This window comes from Sapajus apella, unplaced genomic scaffold (genome assembly GCF_009761245.1).
Source record: "Sapajus apella isolate SASKATOON/1434 unplaced genomic scaffold, GSC_monkey_1.0 scaffold3, whole genome shotgun sequence".
Lineage (NCBI taxonomy): Eukaryota > Metazoa > Chordata > Mammalia > Primates > Cebidae > Sapajus > Sapajus apella.
In genome coordinates, this window is record NW_022436943.1 from 44,311,504 (window position 1) to 44,332,535 (window position 21,032).

At 42.8% G+C, this 21,032-nt stretch overlaps 1 protein-coding gene across 3 annotated transcripts in view; it reads right to left on the minus strand.

Annotated features, from left to right (window-relative positions):
• The window catches only part of SNTB1 (syntrophin beta 1), a 278,639-nt gene extending 262,338 nt beyond the window's left edge, over positions 1 to 16,301 (minus strand). Inside the window, exons 1-2 of one of the 3 annotated variants that reach the window (XM_032252745.1) lie at positions 16,057 to 16,301; positions 14,729 to 15,526 (exon numbers count right to left, since the gene is read on the minus strand). In XM_032252745.1, coding sequence (XP_032108636.1) covers positions 14,729 to 15,299 — 571 coding nt within the window. In that variant the 5' untranslated portion in view covers positions 15,300 to 15,526; positions 16,057 to 16,301. Of the gene's footprint in view, positions 1 to 14,728; positions 15,658 to 16,056 lie in introns of those variants that run through there. The other 2 variants (XR_004261087.1, XM_032252736.1) reach the window with 2 other exon arrangements.
• Between the last annotated feature and the right edge of the window lie 4,731 nt (positions 16,302 to 21,032).

Consider the following 21,032-nt stretch of genomic DNA (forward strand, 5'->3'; position numbering starts at 1 on the left):
AAATACTGATCCTGTGATATGTTAAAATTTTAAATAAAGTGTACCCATATAAAAATTTTAAAGTTTATAATATTTGAAAAGCAGTAAATCCATTTCAAAATTTTATTTTTCTAGTTTAGAAGTGAGGCTCAAGATAGATAGCACATATGCCTTTGTTATTCAGGGGTTGATATTCAATCAGGGGTTGATATAGCAAAAGCCCATGACCTGGCAACATTTTGGAGTAGTTGTTAACCCAAACTAATGTACATTATTTTACAGCCAGTAAATATCACTAAACAAAGGAACTTGTTTTCCTTTTTTTTTTTTTTTGTCCAAATCCTTCTGTGTGAAGGCCTTCGCTAATGATGAACAGACAATTGTCAATAGGTTAATAATTGTGCTCAGTTCGCTGAAGTTTTAAGATGGATAAGACCTGTTCTCTTCTCTTAGGAGCATACATTCAAGCGGAGGAAGACAAACAGTTCCTAATAAGAGTCAACACGTCCTGACCTCTATGGGCCAGATATGCACTAAGTTCTGCATTATTGTTACATCAGCCCTATAAAGAAAGTGTCATTACTATCTTCTTGTTATCAATGAAAAAATCGAGGTCAGGCAGGTGCAGTGATTGCACAAGGTTGCCAAGCTGGTCTGTCCACTTTATTCCACACCTAGTTATGATCTTCACTCTGCGACTCGAAAGTTCTCTTGTCACACAAGAATAATACTATTAAAAGAGAGGCGTGCTAAAATGTTTTATGTTTGCTACAAAGCACAGATAAAGATAAATAAATCCATAAGAACAGAAAATCTCTTCTATCTGGCAGCTAGATGCCCAATTTAACACAGGCCCCACCATATCCAATTGTCTTACACTCAACAAGTTTTGCTGCCCTGCAGTTAATGACTAGACTTGATTCTAGATTAAAATCACTTGGGGAACTTTTAAACCTTCCGCGGCCCTAGACTATTAAAATCAGGACCTCTTAGGAAAGAATCCAATCATGAGGGTTTTAAAAGCTTCCCAAGTGTCCATAATATGTGGCCAAATTTGAGAACCACAGCCATAGGCTGTACACCACTGCCTCTCAATTGGGGACTCTTTTGCCCTCCAGAAAACACTTGTCAAAGTCTAAAGATTTTTTTTTTAACTAGAAAAAGATAATGCTACTTGCATCTAGTGAGTAGAGGCTAGAGATGCTGCTAAACATCCTATAATACAAAGGACAGCTTCCACAGTAAAGAATTATCTGATCCAAAATGTCACCAGCTCTGAGGTTGAGAAACCTTGATGTACGCAATACCCCCGTTCAGTTCAATGAATCTAACTTGTACATATTCTACTCAAAGGAAATGTGCAATCGGCAACTGGCTGTACCACAAACACTCTGCTAGCCAGGCATTCCAAGAAATTTTTAAAAATCTGATATAGGTGGCCCAAAATATTGTCTTGCAAGTCTTCCCAAGGATAATATATTCAATCTTGATCGTGTCTTAATCAGCTTCTTATAAAAGCTTTGAGATGAAAATGTGTCTAGGGCTATGTGCAATGCACCTTCCACTATGATTTCCTCTGAATTCTTTTAGATTAAGGAATGTGATTATGATGAAGCCTAACATTAGCATGTTATGTCTCCTCTGCATTCAAACCCACAGGCCGAAGGTTGCTTACAGAAAATACCTTCAGTTATCTCCCTGAGGGCATCTTTTTGTTGGGAGTACACACAACCCTTATAGAGATGCTGGCCAGATTTGCCACGGTGTTAATGCCTTAGAAGCAACCCTTAAGGCAAAGATGATTGGAGAGTTGGTAAATCCATTTTACTGGTTTTCTCACTCACTTTCAGGTGGGACACGCCAAGCCCTAGAGGGACTGAGCAGCTAATAGTAGGGTCTTTATAGTTCATTCCCTTCCCTGTCTCGTGTCTGCAGTTTACTGCCAGTATTTCCTAGAATTACATCACAAATAAACTTTTTGCACTTAGATTCTCATTTCAGATTCTGTCTCTTGGTGTACACAAAGATGGAACAAACCTCAAAATAGATGAAATTATCAAATATGCATAGCATACAAAGTAGAGAGAAAGGAACTTGGAGACATCTGAGTCAATACTGGTGCAAACAAGTCTTCAAAAAACTATTATTAATATGCTCAGAGACACAAGCAAAGATAGTATATCTACAAAACAACAAGAGGATGCTTTATAAAAAAGGAACAATCAAAGAACAAGAAAATGATTTGGGAACTTAGAGATAGCATAGATGGAATGAAAAATCAATACGAGAGATGTAGACAAAAATCTAGTAATTCGCCAGAAAGAAAAAAAATGAATAAAAATAAAGAAGGACAATTGGAGGAAGAAACAATAAGATAGAACAAAAATCAGTTTATTAGTGGGCCAATATGGAGAGTACAGTGTTCAATTAATAGGATTTCCACATGCAGGTAGTGTAAGAGTCTTCAGTTCAGAAGTCCCAACCTTCTTGGTAAATGGTGCCCTTAGTGTCTTAGTGATTTTTTCATGACACACTCGGGGCCTAAAGAAATACCCAACAAGTCTATTTATTAAGTAATAAGACCCAAACAACAGTAAGTATTTATGTCCTAAAAACTTAGCACCTATTGGGCATTATGTAACTTTTCAAACCTTGAAATTATACCATAATAGATATTACCACTCTCATTTCCTGTTCCATACTAATTTTCATGATATTTTGAAATATCACAGCTACTGGAGAAAACTCAGTTTTAAAAGATATCACATCGTTGAAAGAATGTAGCAATCTTATGTTGAAACTCAAGTTATGGTTTATTTGGTGTCCAAAAGATGTTGCCACGTCTTCCTTGAAATTGTAAAACATTCCCTGGCATTCTTGCAAGTTCATTGGGGCACACTATGTATGCAAGGGCACCTTCACACATAGTTTAAGAATCATGGCTTTAGCTTATTAGTGTCCATCACATGCTTAGCAAATAGATTAACAAAAGCCTCACGCCAACTTTATACAACTTAGACAATTATTTAAAAAAAGGTTATTAAAAGGGAATGAAAATGGCTTAAGATTTCGCACCAGCAACGCTGGAAAATGCTGAAGGCAAGTGACAGCGAATTTAGGATATCACACTCAAATTATCTACCCAGTGAGAGATTAAAGACATTTTCAGGTATTTACCTACCAAATATCTTTCTCAGGAAGCTACTGAAAAATGTGCTCCAGCGAAACTAGGAGAAAATTCAGAGAAAAGGTAACCATGGATCCAGGAAAACAGACACAGGAGAAAGCCAAAGATGGCCCAGGGAGGATGGTAATGCATCAGACCTAGATGGGACCCGTCCAGAGTAGCAGGGCTCCAGGAAAAATATATATATATACAGAATGGGTGGATTGGTTGATATGCATGAACATTTAAAAAGTAAAATTACTGCTGGAAATTTAATAAATCTATTGTTGCATTCAAAAGAAAATAAGTACACAAAAGTAAGCAAACAGAAAAAAAGAGAAGTGGTTAATAACTCCAAGAAACCTAATAATGGATATTACTTGGCTAGAAAATGGACTGATACTGTCATGGTTGTAATTTTATAAACATAGCCTTACTTAGTCAATAACGCCTAAAATTGATATATCAAGGAAAAGCAGTATAATCATATTACTTAGAATATTAAAATATATCTCATACAAATATAGGTTAAAATATTAGAATATATATTTTAATATTTGTATATGCATTTTAATACTCTAAGTTTTATATCTGTGAAATATATAGTCTAATATTCTGGGCAGAAGAGGGTGTGGAGAAAGGCACACAAAGAAATGCTATAATCATATGTTATTTTGATTTAGATAAATTCGCGAAATGAAGTAAAGAACAGAGGAAAATGTAGGAATATTATAAGGAAGAAAGAAAAAAAATCATTAACCTTGATTTTCATTGCAGATGAAAGAAAGTTTCAGATGAAAGTATTTGAAATGGAAGGCTCAAAGAGCCAAATAATTACCTGTATTTTAAGTTTCACTTTGTGAATGTAACTCTACTACGTAAGTCACCTATTCTGTGAAACATTCCATTCAATTTCAAATATCCACAGTGCCTGCTCTGGTCACTCTGTAAGTTCTGTGGCAACATTCACTCCTTTATAATTTATTATTATTTTAGAAAATTTATTTGTAACTTATATATATGTAAGTTTTTACTCTACATCTGTCTCCCCTCCAGACTGTTCTATTTTAGAAGGAAAGGATTTAATTTCATTCCTGTAATGGAATGAAAATTTTGCTTCAATCTACCAACAAAATCTCACCTTACACATATTTTAAAAATTCATTATTTTAACAATATTGTATGACTATTAGACACCGTATTCCATCAATTTGAACTGTCTTTTTCATATTTTATCATCTCTGATTTTGAGAATATGCCTGAAAATCTCTGACATCTTAAAATCACTGGAGAGCTGAATGGAAACAGAGTTCTTTCAGAGAGTATTAACAGCTGCTCCTATCATTCCTCCAGGGGCCTCCCCACCTGAGACCACTTTAAATTAAATTATCTGCCAAAACATTTTTTAAAAAATTCACAATGACATTGTAAGTTGAAAATCTCAGGGGAGATATTTTTCCTTCCTTCTACCAGGACCAGATTTGAGCCTTGCAAGTTCCTTTGTTGCATGTTCCCTTTCTGTGTGATGGGTCTATTTCTCATTTTTCCCTGCATTGAAGAGATAACCCTTTGGTGTCCTAACTTTAAGCAGGTATCTTATTAGACTCCACACTGAAGACAGTTTTCTGTTTCTTAAAGGTACGTAAACAATGATAGCTATCTTCCACGGGATGACCTCTGGGATTCCATGAAGCACAGGACTAAATAGTAGAATAAAAAACTAAAGTATAATGTTGGTTTAATAACAATTATATTATTACATTTATGTACATTTATCAAAAGAAGTTTTATAAATTAACAGTCAATAAAAAACATTTTGGCTTTCTTGGGTAATAATATTTCCACATTTCCATAATTACTGGAAGATTGAAGTAATTGAAAATTCAAACTTTCAAAGAAGTTTGAATTTTGCTGTGTAGGTTAAATCCTTGTGTGTTGGCTTTCCCTTTACAAAACAGTTTCCTGCATGTTTCTGCACAACAAGCATTTTAATACAAATTTCGTATTTGCCCACCAAAACCCACAGCAGCCTACACTGTGGTCTGGTTGATGGGAAACATCTGATGCTGCTTAAAAATCATCAACGAAATACACACGTGTGGAACCATAACTCTCACCCCAACAAAGCAAACAACCTCGCCTTGGTCATTCCTTACACCCATCCATTCCCTACGTGGCAAGTCCCAAATTGTTCCTTGTACCCCCAAATGTCTTTCTATAATAGATGATTAAGCCCTATAACTTATACGATTGAACCCTATTGGAAAATAATATTTAGCTAAGCATGAGATGTGATATATAATTTACTGCTTACTATATTCCGGACAATGAGTTAACTGCTTCACACACATAATCCCTTTATTCCTCAGAACAAACCTACAAAGAAGAAAGTCACTTATTAAGAAATGGAGACTTGTAGTTAAATAATTTGCACACAGTTAGAAAGAGATGGAATAGGAATTTAAGCCCAGGTAGAGTAAATCTAACGCCCATCCTCTAAACCACTGTACTAAACTGCTTTGAGAAAAAAAAAGAAAAAAAAAATTGTGACAGGAAGAAACAATGGCAGTTTGAACAGCAATGCAAATAAACAGGATATGTGAAATGCAGTGATACCAACCAGTTTAGACAGATCTTTCCACACTCACCAACGTGCAAAGAATGATGCTTCAAACCACGGGTAGAAGGAGTCATGTTTTTAAAAAGTACTGAGCTAAAAAGTATGGATCATTTTAATTTCCATCATAATCACTATGAATCATCTTGTTATCTCAGTTTGAGAATGGAGCTCACTTGCACATGTCTGTGAGGGCACTGATTTTGTGGTGGGTATTATATATTTTTGTCTTAAGTCTTAACTCTGCAGGCCAGAGCTAGAGAGGCAAGCATCATTATAGGTCAAGGCCAGTGAAGTGAGTAATGAGGTTTGGTGTATAAAACACTTGGTATAAATGCAGGGGAACTTCTGGCTTTTAGGAAACATTAACAGCTTTGAAGTGCATCATTTGAAATGGAACGCTTAGTAGGCCAGTAGCTACCACAGAATAATTTACCTTCAGCTAACAGACCACTGGTAGCTTCAGCTAGATGCTTTTCACAAATATGGAGCTATGTGGAGTGAGTTATTTTTAATACACACTCCATGGGGTGACTGCTAAAATGCACCACTGAACATGAAGAGCATTACCCAACCACAGCAGAAATAAGGAATTGAAGGGCTGTTCTGATCAGCTTCACCAAAGGAAAATGGTCTGAATTCTCACACTGCTACATACACTTAAAAAAGAAGCAATTAAAAGTGGGCAAAGGATATGAACAGACACTTTACAAAAGAAGACATACGTGAGGCCAACAAACATATGAAAAAATGCTCATCATCACTGGTCATCAGAGAAATGCAAATCAAAACAACATTGAGATACCATCTCACGCCAGTTAGAATGGCGATCATTAAAAAATCTGGAGACAACAGATGCTGGAGAGGATGTGGAGAAATAGGAACACTTTTGCACTGTTGGTGGGAGTGTAAATTAGTTCAACCATTGTGGAAGACAGTGTGGCGATTCCTCAAGGACCTAGAAATAGAAATTCCATTTGACCCAGCAATCCCATTACTGGGTATATATCCAAAGGATTACAAATCGTTCTACTATAAGGACACGTGCACACGAATGTTCATTGCAGCACTGTTTACAATCGCAAAGACCTGGAACCAACCCAAATGCCCATCGATGATAGACTGGATAGGGAAAATGTGGCACATATACACCATGGAATATTATGCAGCCATCAAAAACGATGAGTTTGGGTCCTTTGTAGGGACATGGATGAACCTGGAAACCATCATTCTCAGCAAACTGACAGAAGAGCAGAAGATCAAACACCGCATGTTCTCACTCATAGGCGGGTGTTGAACAATGAGAACACATGGACACAGGGAGGGGAGCATTACACACTGGGGTCAGTTGGGGGGAAATAGGGGAGGGATGGTGGGGGGTGGGAAGCTGGGGAGAGATAGCAAGGGGAGAAATGCCAGATGTAGGTGATGGGGAGGAAGGCAACAAATCACACTGCCACGTGTGTACCTATGCAACAATTTTGCATGTTCTTCACGTGTACCCCAAAACCTAAAATGCAATAAAATAAATAAATGGGGGGGAAAAAAAGAAGCAATTAAAATATCTAAGCAGACAGTTTTCATCTCCTCAGGTAGAAAGTGTTCTTACGTATTCAGACTTTTCGGTCCCTGAGCCACAGGGGGTCAAAAGAAAGGTGGTTATAAATACCTGTATAACATTAAAAGGATAATTACGTTTTCTATAACTTGTGAAATCAGGTCTGCCTCCTTTTTTGTCAACCATCTTTCAACACTGGCTTACATTAAATGTTTCTGAGGTCTACAAAGCCACTCTTTACTCCTCTACAGAGCAAGATACAACTGTCATTATACCATGCCTAATGTTTACCACCACAGTCCCGTAGTATGAGTGGGGGATGATGGGACTCATAAGAATAGTAATCCTCCAATTCTTTCTCTCCCTTCCTTCCTTCTTTTCTTTCTCACTTCCCCTTTCATTTCCTTCCTTCCCTCCTTCACGCTCACCCTCCCTTTACTCCCTCCTCTTTCCTTCCACCCTTCCATTCATCTACCCTTTAGCATTTTTTTTCTAACACATTTTAACAGCCTAATGTGTGCCAGGCACTATGCCAAATGCTAACTTGTATCACTCATCGCCATCTCAAACACTTCACAATCAGCCTCAAATGCCCTCCGTCCTCAATGACTTAAGCTCCCTGAAACCAGAAGCCATGCCTTATACCTCTTTGCTTTCCTTGTGTCCACCCCACAGTGTCTTCCGTTTGTGAAGTGTACACCAGGATGGGCCTGATGAAGGGTTAGGTCATCTGATTTCCAGCTCCTGTGTGGAAAGGGGAGTAGGGAGAGGGCGGGAAGCCACCTACTCTCTGGCACTTCCATTTTACTGGAGCCTTACCACCCTCATGTTACTCCAGAGGGTTGTCTTCCTTAAATGCAAAACTGAGCATGACATTTCCCTGCTTAAAACACTTCACCCTCAATCTGAAATCCAATTCTGTAATAAGCTCCACAAGGCTTGGTCCTCAATTCTCTACTTCCCGCCCCCCCAACTCTTGCCCCTCAGCCAAGTCTTAAGATCACATTCTGCCCTCTTAGCCACACTGAGCTATGGTTGAGGCCCAACCTCTTTTTCGGGCTGCCTGAAAACATTTTCCTTCTATACTGCCCTGTCCAAGAACAGACCAGATACCCTTCCCACGGGCGACCACAGCATCTCATAATATCCATAATATGGCCATTTTTCCTCCCTCCTGTAGGTATCTGCATGGCACTTATCTGTATCTGTCAATAGAATGTTGCTTCTAGAGGGCAATGTCCTGGTAGTGTATAGTACATAAAAGACAATAAATTACTTGTTAAAAGAGAAATATGTAAATCAATGAGAAACTCTTGCAATGAGAGAGGGAGTGATTATTTATAAAGGTGAGGTTCATCATCTAATGACTACCAAGGAAATTTCTTATCATTACAACTTCAGCAAACTTGATTTGGTAGGCAGAAAAATGTCCATCCCCCTCTCCAAAAATGTCCACCTCCTAGTCTTCTCCAGATCCTGTGAATATGTTACCTTACATGACAAAGGGGAATTAGGGTTGAAGATGGAATTAAGGTTGCTAATAAGATGACATTAAAATAGAGAATTGTCTTGGTGTACTTGTTAGTGACCAAAGTAATCACAAGGGTCCTCAAAAATGAAAGGAAAGCAGAAAAGAGACTGGAGTAATTTGATGTAAGAAGGATTTAGGCTGCCATCACAGGCTTTAGAAATGGAATGGGACCAATAACCAAGGCGTGTGGGCGATCTCTAGGGACTTGACTTCTGGAAAAGATTTTTTTTTTTTTTAAAGGCATTTTCCCCTAACATCCAGAAAGGAATAAAGCTTTGCTAATGATGTTAGTTCAGTGAGACCTATGTCAGACTTCTGACTTCAAAAACTGTAATAAATCTGTGTTGTTTTAATTTACTAGGGTTTCTAGAAATTTGTCATTGCAGCAATAGAAAACTAGTACACCAGATAAGAAGATAGAGGACCAATGCTGACAAGTCATTCCAACATTTGGAGTTTCACTTTCCTACTCAACAAACTGGGTATAAACATCCCTTATCTATTTATCTCCTAGGGCCGTTTATGAGGATTAACAGCTATAAGGCCTGAGCTTGAATCAAAGACTCAGCAGTTATTCACGATGTGTTTTTGGCAAGTGACTTAAAGTCTCTGCCTCAGTTTTCTTGTCTGTAAAATAGGGATGCTAATAGCATTGGGATCCAGTGAGTTAATCTGTGTAAAATGCTTAAAACAGCATGTGGTACAACATTTTGCAGGTGTTAGCTATCATTACATTCGGAAAAAGAGTTTGCAAAAGATTAGGCACTCTAAAGTGATGAGGTAGAATTGGCATTCTTACAGAACACTTGTTCTCAAGAAGGTGGAGGGTCCATACCTCCCTCCCCAGTGGCAGTTCAGAAATGTATGAAGCCTTTTTAGGGATGAAGTGCAGGAGGAGTGTCACACTGCTGGCATTTAGTGAAGGAAGCCAGGGAACCTAGACATCCTGGAACACCTGGGGCAGTCCTTCACAGTGAAAGGCTTGTCTAGCTCCTAAATAATACCACACAGCCGTACTCCTCCTCATGTGCAGCTGTGCATTGGTAGCGATTTAACATAAAGGTGTGAACACCTAGCTCTTTCATCATGACCTCTGGTGTAGTTGTGTCCATGCATTTACCTATTGAAATGTGTTTTTTTTTAAACAATTTATTTTATTTCTCTTTTATAGTACTACTAGGACATTCTATTGATGTTTAAACTTAGAGTTAGGCTATGTTATTTGTGAGATTAACTTTACAATAATAAAAGGGGTGTTAAAATTTTGTTATTAGTAATGTGCACTGGGTCTGAATATATAGGATTTAAGACAGAATAAGGTTTAGAGATGGCTTAATCCAGCTCCCTATGCTTTGCAGTAATGGAAACGAAGTCCTAAAAAGATGAAATTTTCTTGTAAAAGTGAAGCTAGTAGAAGATAAAAACCTGGGTTTCAAGACTCGAATCCCAGGGTATTGGGTATTCTTTAAAAATCCGTACATCCTAAATACAATAAGATCCCTTAAAATTCAAATTTTCTTCCAATCCCGATATTTTATTCCAGAAATTCACTGGCCCTCACTTGCTCCCATCTTCCTGCTCAATCATTCATTCCCACTTCCACCACTGGAGAAAGTGACTGTGACAGTGAGGCTTCAGACCATCTCAGGCAAACATTCCAGGGGAGCATTGCTGAAGGGGAAGCTCTAGTGGGCAGGGTTAATGTCAACAACTGTCCTTGACTTTCTCCTTCGAGTTTCCACTTTTTCCAGACCAGCTCCATAGAAGACCTTTTGTATTAAGGGATTATTGAGTCCACCCACCTCCTCACGCCAACGTGAATCTTCCAGAACATTCTGAACTTCTTGATCTCAACAAAGTTATGGATAAATTAATTTTCCTGTAGCTTCAGTTACAAAAAGTTGACCTATTTCAAATTACTTTTTTACTATTAATCTAAGAACAAAAAACTCCTCTGTACCCCCATCCCAGAGCTGCCAAGGACATTTGTGCAGGTACACTGTGCCCAGCTCCAGAGGGTGCCATTGACACTATGGTCTATGTGAATGCTGTTGCTGGACTTACAGGGTTCAATACCTGCATGGCTGAATGTGCAGTCCCTGCTCCCACTCCTAAAAATGAGAAATCAGCTTGCAGCGTGAAGATTTCTGATCTTGACTTTAATGAATGTTGGCCAAACACCGGCTTAATGGGCAGAGTTTATTCACTATGTAAGTTTAGATTACATTTAGCCTCCTTGCTGGACATGTGTTTAACCATGGTAGGGATGGGCCATGTTACAGCAGCTTCATTTTCACAGCAGACACTTGGTGCATTAGTTTTATAAGACTCACTCCTCCTTCCCCTACATCCCTTTTGAGTGGCCCACACAATTGCTGTTTCCTGCCAAGTTTTCCCCAGCACTTCAGCGTATTTGAGGAGTGGGGTAGAATGCTTTGAACCCAGTAACTCCAACTAGTTCAAGTACACAGTTCCAAGTGGAAGCTCAGAGCATCAGTATTGCCTAGAAGTTAAAAGTATAAGCTTTTATGTCAGATAGATTTGGAATCCTCCTGGATATGTTACTTTATTTATTACTTATTTTTATTAAAAAACATTTTTTAAGGCAGAGTTTTGCTCTGTTGCCCAGGTTGGAGTGCAGTGGCATGACCTCTGCTCACTGCATCTTCCACTTTCTGGGTTCAAGCGATTCTCCTGCCTCAGCCTCCCCAGTAGCTGGGATTACAGGCACGTGGCACCATGCCTGGCTAAATTTTGTATTTTTAGTAGAGACAGGGTTTCATCATGTTGGCCAGGCCAGTTTTGAACTAAGGACCCCATGATTTTCCCACTCTGCCTCCCACAGTGCTGGGATTACAGGTGTAAGCCTCCTTGCCTGGACGCTATGTTACTTTATGCAAAAAAAACTTTAATATCTGTAAACTTTAATTTCCTCATCAGTAAAATGAACAATAACAACAGTACTGGCCTCAGGGGGTTACTCTAAGTGTAACAGGCAAGGCTGGCACATATTAAGTGCTCAAAAAATGTTAGCTATTGCTATGATTCTCTTTCTCCAGATTCTATTAAACTCCTGTGGTCCCACAGGAATGGTCTCCTAGCATTACACTATAGTACAAAAAGAAAGTGTTATAAAAATGAGAAATATAAACTCCAGTAAAGGAAGAAGATAGGGCTGTCCTTGAGAAGGGACAGTTTCATGTTCATTTCGTTTGAACTGTAAAACTACTTGCAGCAGGTATTTGATACACATCTTTCATTCTCAACGTGTTCGTCCATACAGCAGCCCTGAAAAGTAAGCAGGTCCAGCAGATTTCTTTATTCCCATCTCGCAGATGAAGACACTGAGACTCAGGGAGGTTATGTTAATTCTGTGGGGGAATCTAGGTCTGGAATGCAGGCATTGAAACTTTTCCAGGGGTTCTTTACTGGGTGTTCCACAGGTAGAGGTAGTGACTCTCCACAAGGGGGCGCATGGCATGCAGTGGGGTGCAAATGGGTGATGGTTGGAGTACTAATCTCCACCTACTCCCCCAATAAACAAACAAAAAAGGAATCTAGGTTAAAAAGGTGCACTTGTTATATAAACGTTTCTTTAAAACATCTCCCTTTGTCCTCTCTTGCAACTAGATTACATTTTCAAAGCCTCTCTTACATAGAAACCCTGAAATCCACACTGCATTTCGGAATGTGAAGAAGTAGGTATGTGTTTTAAAAACTCTTGAGGTGGTCTTAATAAGCCCCTTCAACTGGGAATCCCTTTATTAGGCTAAGCTACAAAAGACAGGATTGTGATATTTGATTTACGGTATTTGATGACTACCATGGCACTGAGAATGCACACTTTGGCTCAGAATAAGAGACTGTTCTGAGCATGGCCTCTGCTTCTCTTATTAGCAGTTGATTTTGAAAAACTTGGGCTGAGGATAAGGCTGCTACACTGAGCCAAGAAGGTTCATATCTACAAGACCCACAAGGTTTCTCCAGAGGTCCTGCTTGTGACAAATGACAAAGCATTCGAATAATGTAATGTTAGAAGTTTCTACAAAACTCACTTTTCAGTTTCTGTTTTAAGAAAGTCACAAAACTCCTTGATTTTTTGTTTCTCTAAGTTTATTTTCAATTGCAGAGAAATTTCTTCCTCTTTTGGGGTGAGAGAGATTTTTTACCTCTTTGCCAAGACATTATTCATTAAATTGAAAGAAAGGAGATGAAGAAAAGAAGGGACCCATTAAAAGACGGTGCCTAAAATAAAATGATCTGCCTTCCTCCCCACCCCAGCCCCCATCTAGGTATTTACATTAAGTATTGCAAATTGAGCAAGTGCCCAGCAGTTTATAGTCCAAATAACATTTGCCCCAGGTCCCACCTGCCCGATGTCACACAAACCAACACACACTTGAGTCAAGAAAACTTTTTTTCTGTTATGTTAATCATCAAGCTAAAGCAAATAGCTTTCCACTTTCTGGATCCAGGGTGGCAATTGACTATAAAGACATCACAAATCCTCTAGACAAACAAGGTTGGTGGGGGAGGACTTCTCTGTATTGTGGGCCAGGAGGTGAGCTATGGCATAGCAGGGGGTTGCATCAGCTGTCACACACTAGCAATGCTGGCACCCTTACTTGAAACTTTCTCAGTTTCACACACCAGTGCCACAACTAGGTAAGCAGGAAATTGACTTAACATCCTTAGTTTAGGGCTTAAATCAATCACCATATGACAAGGTCTCATCTGAAATCGTCTGTTTCAATAGCTATGGGTTCATGTATTCATTTGCTCAGCATGCTCCTCATGGAGCAACTAAGCGCAAGAGAGACCCACAACTAAATAGAAGACCCCAGATACCTCAATCTATAGTTAGGCTAGGCTGAGTAAATAGATAAAATAATTGCACATAATTAGTGCCGACAGAGGTATATACAAAGGACTGAAGAGAAGAGAAACAAGTGAGAATGCAGCTGTAGCCAGATGGGAGAATTCAGTTTACTACCGAATGCCCTTCTCCCCTACATAACTCCACGTAGCCCCGAAGAGTGCAAAACGGCGGTTCCTATTCTACTCACATTCAATCATTAGGGGATTGGAGACATCATATCTCAAAAGAGAGAGTTTCAAGGCTCCTCACACACAGGGGAAACTGTTTACAAATGCAAAGTTGTTTCCACACCACTCAGAAAGAGCTCCGGAAAATGCAGCCAGAAAAACCACTACACCAGCTCTCCACGCAGACGAACCTGGAATCCAGGCTGACCCGCCAGATGCCCAGCAGGGAAAGTGAATTTCCCCCAAACTGACACAATTCCCCAGGCAGAACCTTAGTCTCCTATTTGCAGGGGAGACGTCCAGAAGGATGGTTGGAGTTTTAGCATTCACGTTATTGCCACCTCTCTCGCGCCCCTTTATGAGTCAACCGTCTTCTGCTGGGTTACCCAGGCTTTGGGGTGGGAAATTTTGCCAAAGGAGAAACTATGAGTTGCAATTACGCAGTAGCCCCGCTTGGCAATGTTGGGTGTAGGAATAGTCTAAGTCCACCCTTTATTCTCGATTCCATACCCCAGCCCCTACACTCTACGAGGATTATCCGCAGATAAAAATGAAACAACGTATACCAGGCAGGCAATCCGGCTGGGAAACCCTGCTGGCCTCGCTTTTCCATACACCCTTCCGGGGTTAAAGCCTGTAACGACTAAGGGCTGGAGACAAGTTGCCCCCAGGTGGGTAAAAGTTGACAAAACTCTACGCTGCCGTCCCCCCCCACACCCACCCGGCCCCCTGGGGTGTGTCGGCACGTGGCCGAGGGTGAGTGTGAGTGTGAGCCCGCGGGTGGGGAGTCGAGCAGGTGAGTGCGCGGCCGGCGCGCGGTTAACCCCTTACCTTCCAGCAGCACTTCCTTGCCCGCGCGCTTCAGCGCCTGCACCGCCTCGTCGTGGGTGGCGTCCCGCAGGTCGGCTCCGTTCACCGACAGGATGGCGTCGCCCACGTACAGAGCTTGGGTCTGGTCCGCCGCCAGCCCCTTGAAGATCTTGCTGATGAGGATGGGCATCTTGTTCTCCTTGCCCCCCTTGATGCTGATCCCCAGCCCGCCCAGCTCCTGCTTCAGCACCTTCACGCCGCGCTTCTGGTTCGAGATGGACTCGGGCACCTGCTCCGGCAGGTCGGTGAAGGCGGTGCGGACCCCGGCGGGCGAGTCCGGGGGTTGCGCGCCGCCCGCGCCCGGGTGCCCAGCCCCGGCGCCCCTGCAGAACGAGCCATTGGTGGCGGTCCCGATGCCGTTGTACGCCGCAGCGCCCTCCTCGCTGCTCAGAACCAGGGCGTCCTCGCTCAAGTTCACCAGAACTTTGTGCCAGCGATCCCGCACCAAAACTTCCAGCAGCCCGCTCCGCTGCGCCCGGCCGCCTCCCCCGCCAGCCGGCCCAGCCGCCGCCGCCGCCGCCGCTACCGCCATCTTTCCGGCATTCTTAAAATGCCATGTGATTGCAAAAGGGGGGAAAAGTGGGGAAGGGTGGCCGGGGGGGAGGACGCGGGGCCCGGGAGAGCGAGGAGAGCGCGCCCCGCGGGGAGGAGGCGGCACGCGGGACTCCGCTCTGGGAGTTCGCAGACGCACTCGGCGCGAGTTGGCAGCCGCAGTCAGGCTGGTTCCCCCTCGCCTGATCCTGGGCGGGGTGGAGCAACCTAAAAGAAGAAGGAGAGACCGAGACAGGGGAGGGGAAAGAAGCCAACTGCCAGTTGCAAAACCCCAAACCGTGGGGAGCCGCGGAGCAGCTCCGCGCCGGGGAGAGTCCGTGGGAGGAGGAGCGCTGGCGGCGAAGGGCGGGGACCCACCACCCAGCGGCCGCACACCTGTTCCAGCCGCCGCAGCCTCGGCGGTCACACGCCGCCCGCCCTCCCGCCCCCGTCCCCGGAGCGCACGACCGTCGCGGCGACAGCTTCCCGAGCGCCTTCCCAGTCCCGCTTCTCCCCAGCCCAGCGTAGCCCCGTTTCTTCCCAGCTCCCCGACTCCGTGGGCGCCCACATCCCACCTTGGCCGGGTGCGTGCGTCCCGCCTCGGTGCCCTCACTCGGTCCTCCGGAGCCCCCTTCCCTTTCACACCCAGCCGGTAGATTGAATTGCCCCTGTGTCTTACAACTCACTTGTAACTAGATCCAAGTCTCCTCCCTCTGCTTCCTCAAACCCAGGCTTCGCGGCCTGTGCGGAGTTCTCACCTGTCTCTCCTTTCCACCTGGGTTCCCAGGAGGAAGCTAAACTCAGACCAAGGCCCCGGGCTCTCCACGAGTTGAAAAGGGAATATGCTGTCCCAGGATTCCAGAATGAAGAGTCAGCATAGCCCGAGTACCTACAACCTCCTGTCCTTAAATGCAGGAAATGTTCTCTACCCGGCCCTGGACAGGTGTCTCTGCTGGCCTGGGGTTTTCAGCAGGTCACTGCCTGCCTCAGACCCCAGGGACAAATGTTCTAACAGCTGTAACTCATTCTGTGTTCTAAGCCTCAGACCTACCTTTGTTTTCCCAGTGCTATCTTTGTTTTCTGTTCATTTCCCAGTGCCCCACCAAATGCTACCTGGGGATCTCTCTTTCTTCCTGAGTTCCCATGTAAGAAGTCCTCCCCCACCACCCACTTAAGAACTCAGTTGGAATGGGTTGTAATTCAAAAGTTGCTTTGCAAGTTAGTTATTTAGATTTCAAGTTACATTTTTCCAGGGTAACAATATCAAAATGGTTAAGTTACCTTCCCAGGCCAATCCAGAAATGTCCACATAATCCAATGTCACACCTGAACAGCCCTGAGCTCTTCTATTAATGAACTTCTCAAGCTTTCCCCCAACTCTAAGCAGGTCTCATGTTCCACTCAAGATATTTCATCCTTCTTAGTTACGTCGCCTTCCCCCACTGCTCTCTACCCTCTCTCCACACAACACAACACAAAACAAAACAAAACACATAGTTCTGTTCATTCCTGAAGTAAACCCAACCCAGCAAGGTGTTGAGAGAAAATAAATCGTATTGAACACATTACATTCCCATTGATGTGTATCATCGTTGAACGTTCTCTAACCCTTTTAGAATGACTCACACTTTTTTTTTTTTTTTTTTTTTTTTTTTTTTTTTTTTTTTTTGAGACGGAGTTTGCTCTTGTTGCCCTGGCTAGAGTGCATGGTGCGATCTCGGCTCTTTGCAGCCTCCACCTCCTGGGTTCAAGTGATTCTCTTGCCTCAGCCTCCGGAGGAACTGGGATTATAGGCATGGCTAATTTTGTATTTTTGGTAGAGACGGGGTTTCTCCACGTTGGTCAGGCTGGTCTCAAACTCCCAACCTCAAGTGATCCACCTACTTTGGCCTCCCAAAGTGCTGGGATTACAGGCGTCGGCCCTGACTCACACTTTTAATCAAGGAGACTTAAAGGCTCAGATGAATTCCTAAAGAGTGGGGTCCCAGCCAGGTCACAGAATGTAATGAAAACATTTGGACGTTTTCTTGAGAAGGCGGAGTCTCTGCAGGTGAGAGGGAGCCCTGGATTAATGTTTTTGCCTGTAGCCCCTGCTTTCCTTCTAGTTTTAACTCACCCATCTTCCAAATGCTCTTTACTCTTTCATGCAAAGGTGCCCACAGCAGAGAAGGCAGCCTCAGGGACTCTTCAGCCCGTTGTGGTGTGCAGAATCAACAAGGAGCTAACACAGGCGGTACCACCGTCTACCCTCAGGAAGGAAAGGCAGCTGGGACTGGCCCCTTGCTGAGGACTCACGTGCATCATTCTTCGGTGAAACCAGAGCCTGAGTATCTGTGTTGAGATCCAGATACACTAAGGTTGAGCTAGGCAACAGAGAGCCAGCGTGAAGATTTACAAATCAAAACAGAAAACAGATCTACTCCTGGACCAGAACTCCTGCATCATCAACATGCATTGCATCTTGCCTCTGCAGCCAAGCAGTGTGAGAGACCCAGATACAACCACAGATAATATATCGACTGGCCATAAGAAATTGTAGGCTCTGGATTTCTCAGAATGTCTCAGAATCTCTGTGATAAGCACATTTTTTTTTTTCTGTGTAAGCAAACCTACATGGGAAGGAGTATGTTGCTTTCTGAAAGTTGCATCAGAATGAGAGGAGACAATTATTTAACATCATTAGACCTAAGGCATGTAAATTAGCCAGAGATGGCTTTGCCAGTGGAATCATAATTACAGCCCCTATTCTAAGTGCTTTACATGTATTAATAAAATCCTCCCAGTAATTCTTGAGGATATTTACTATCCCATTTTACAGGTGAAGGAGGAGAGATTCAGGTTTAATAAGTTGCCCTGTCGTGTAATTTGTAAATGGCAGAGTCGGATTTGAAGCCAGCTGTGAGAGTCTAGAGTCTTAACCATTACCTTTACATTCTTGAAAATCCTCAAAGCCTGTTAGCTACAGCGCCTGTGTTCATCCACACACTGAAGTCAGCCTTTCAACTGGGAGGGAGACACTGAGGGGAAAGGCCCTTCCTGTAGACCATACAGAGAAGGGTAGAACCAGCTGGTGCCTCTGGCCTTTCCTTCTTTCCAAGTTTAGAGAACACTTTGCCCTCCCCTAGTCAACACATTTTTTTTTCTTTAGAAATGTTAACAAGTTGAAACTGGTGACTGTTGTGGTCTTGTTACCCTTTGCCCTGTCAAAAACAAACAAACAAACAAACAAAAAACAAACAAACAAAAAACACTCTTGGGTAGGCACCCTGGCTCACGCCTGTAATTCCAAAACTTTGGGAGACTGAGACAGGTGGATCACCTGAGGTCAGGGGTTCGAGACCAGCCTGGCCAACATAGTAAAACCCCATCTGTACTAAAAATATAAACATTAGCCAGGTGTGGTGGCACCTGTAGTTCCAGCTACTTGGGAGACTGAGGCAGAAGAATTGCTTCAACCCAGGAGGTGGAGGTTGCAGTGAGTTTAGACTGTGCCACTGCACTCCAGCCTGGGTGACAGAGCAAGACTTTGTCTCAAAAAAAAAAAAAAAAAAAACCCTGAAACAAAAAATATTTTAGGTTCAGGGGTACATGTACAGGTGTTTTATGTAGGCAAATTGCATGTCACGGGGGTTTGGTGTAATTATTTTGCCGCTCGCATAATAAGCATAGTACCTAGTAGGTAGTTTTTAAATCCTCACCCTCCTCCCATCCTGCACCCTCAAGTAGGCCTGGGTGTTAGTTGTTACCCTCTCAGACAACTTCACATACCTGGCCCCTGATTGTTAATGCTGACCCTCAAAGGTACACCTTATTGACTTCATTTCTTAGTTCAGTAAGGCTGAGGACAACCGCACTGCAGCCCCATATTACGTATAATTAGGATCATGTACTCTCTTAGTTCTTCCCTTTCTCCCCTTCACTGGAATGGTGTGAAGTGACCTCCCGCTTCCTTACTCATAGATGTGGCATTTGAAGCTCAGAGAAGAGCAAGGAAGGATCCAAGGCCACACCATAAGTTTGTGTCAAAGCTGAGTCTGGGAAAGTCCAACTTCAGGATTCTGGAATTTGTACCTAAAGCTGCCTTTTTACCAGATTTCTTTCATTGAGCTCTGTCCCCTGCTCTGTATCCTCTTCCAGTCCTAAACTTTGACTTCCATTTCCCGACCAGCCCAAACTGGGATCCTTCTGTTTGCTCTCTCCCATGGGATATGCATTTTCCTACAGATATTTGGATGGATTTAGCCTTGTAAGAGTAGGTCACACAATCTTCAGCCCCACAGTAGCCACAGATACATAACAGAACCGCAACATGTGGCAAAAGAACAGAATGCTGTTTATTCCATAAAACTTTGTTGTGCCCCTACCATGTCCCACGCACTGTTCTCGGTGCTGGGATATAAGAATGAACAAACCAGCAAAGACTCTCTCTGTGAAGCTTGCATGGTAGTGGGTGGTAGGGTGGAAGTGGAGGCAGAGTATAAACACATCAGATACTTCCATGTAGAAGTAAATGCTAGGAAGAAAAAACAGTCATAAAATTGAGAGCCACTGGGGGCCAGGGGCTGGAGGAGGTGGTGGCTATTAAGGAAAGCCTTTGTGAAAAGGTGACATTTAGACTGACACATGAATAATAAGAGGCAAGCCTTGTAAAGATCTAGGAAAGAGGGTCCCGGGGAGAAGGAAAAGCCAGTGCAAAGCGCCCGAGACAGAGCCAAGCTGATCTGGTTCAAAAGACCCAAAGGAGGTCAGTGTGGCTGGGCAGCCCATGGGAGGAAAAAAGAAGTAAGAGAGGAGATCAGAGAGAGAGGTTGGACCAGGCCACAGCGTGGGGCCTTGGAGGACCACAGCACAGACCATCCTCCTTGTCCTCTTTGAGTTTCAACAACTCTATGTTTTGGGTTTTGAAGAACAGTCCTATTTTCAAATATTACTTTTAATTACCTACTAAGTAAATTTCTACTGATTAGAATATGTGCTCCAAATATTTCCATCTGCAAAATATGATCATTGTGTTTTTGATAGTGTTTTGTGAAGAACAGATTGCACATCTTTAGGGGGATTTTTCTAGTTTATAGGATGGACAGTGGCTACCATGTGAATACTGGAGAAGAAGAAATGGAGAGTTTTTTGATATCTATGGGTATGTTAGAGATCAGAATGAAAGCAGAGCAGGAGGGGTTCTTGAGATGCAAAACTCCCAAGATGACGCCTGCCTCTGTAAACTGGTGTCAACCAACACTTTCTGAGCACGTTCCCTGGTAAAGAACTTAGGTAGGTGCTGGAGACAGGCACACCCAGGGATGCAAAGATGATTGAGAAAGGAAGACAGATGTGTACACAAAGAGCCCACGGGGAGAATGAGGTAGCTGCAGTGCTGAGAGTGGAATGAGTCTAGAAGCAGCCAGCCTCCAGATTCCAATTCCTGGTACTAGATTAGTGATTCTTATTTTAAAGGTAAAGCACTGAGACGGGAGGGATGACACATGATTAGGAGGCTGAGCAGTTTCTTTCTCCTCTGGTGTGCCCCAGTTGGCTAGCAGGTATGTCACCATTGTAAAAGGATTGGGAAACTCCCTCTGTTGCATATACCTGCATAGACCTGGGCAAGTCCTTGGTAAACTAGATAGACCACTACCCCATCTCTCAGCCAACCAGTCAGTCAGGTGAGAGTTATTTGACTGCTCACAATGTTTAGGATTTGGTAGTGGGAACGTTTTCAGGCTTAGCCCAAGGC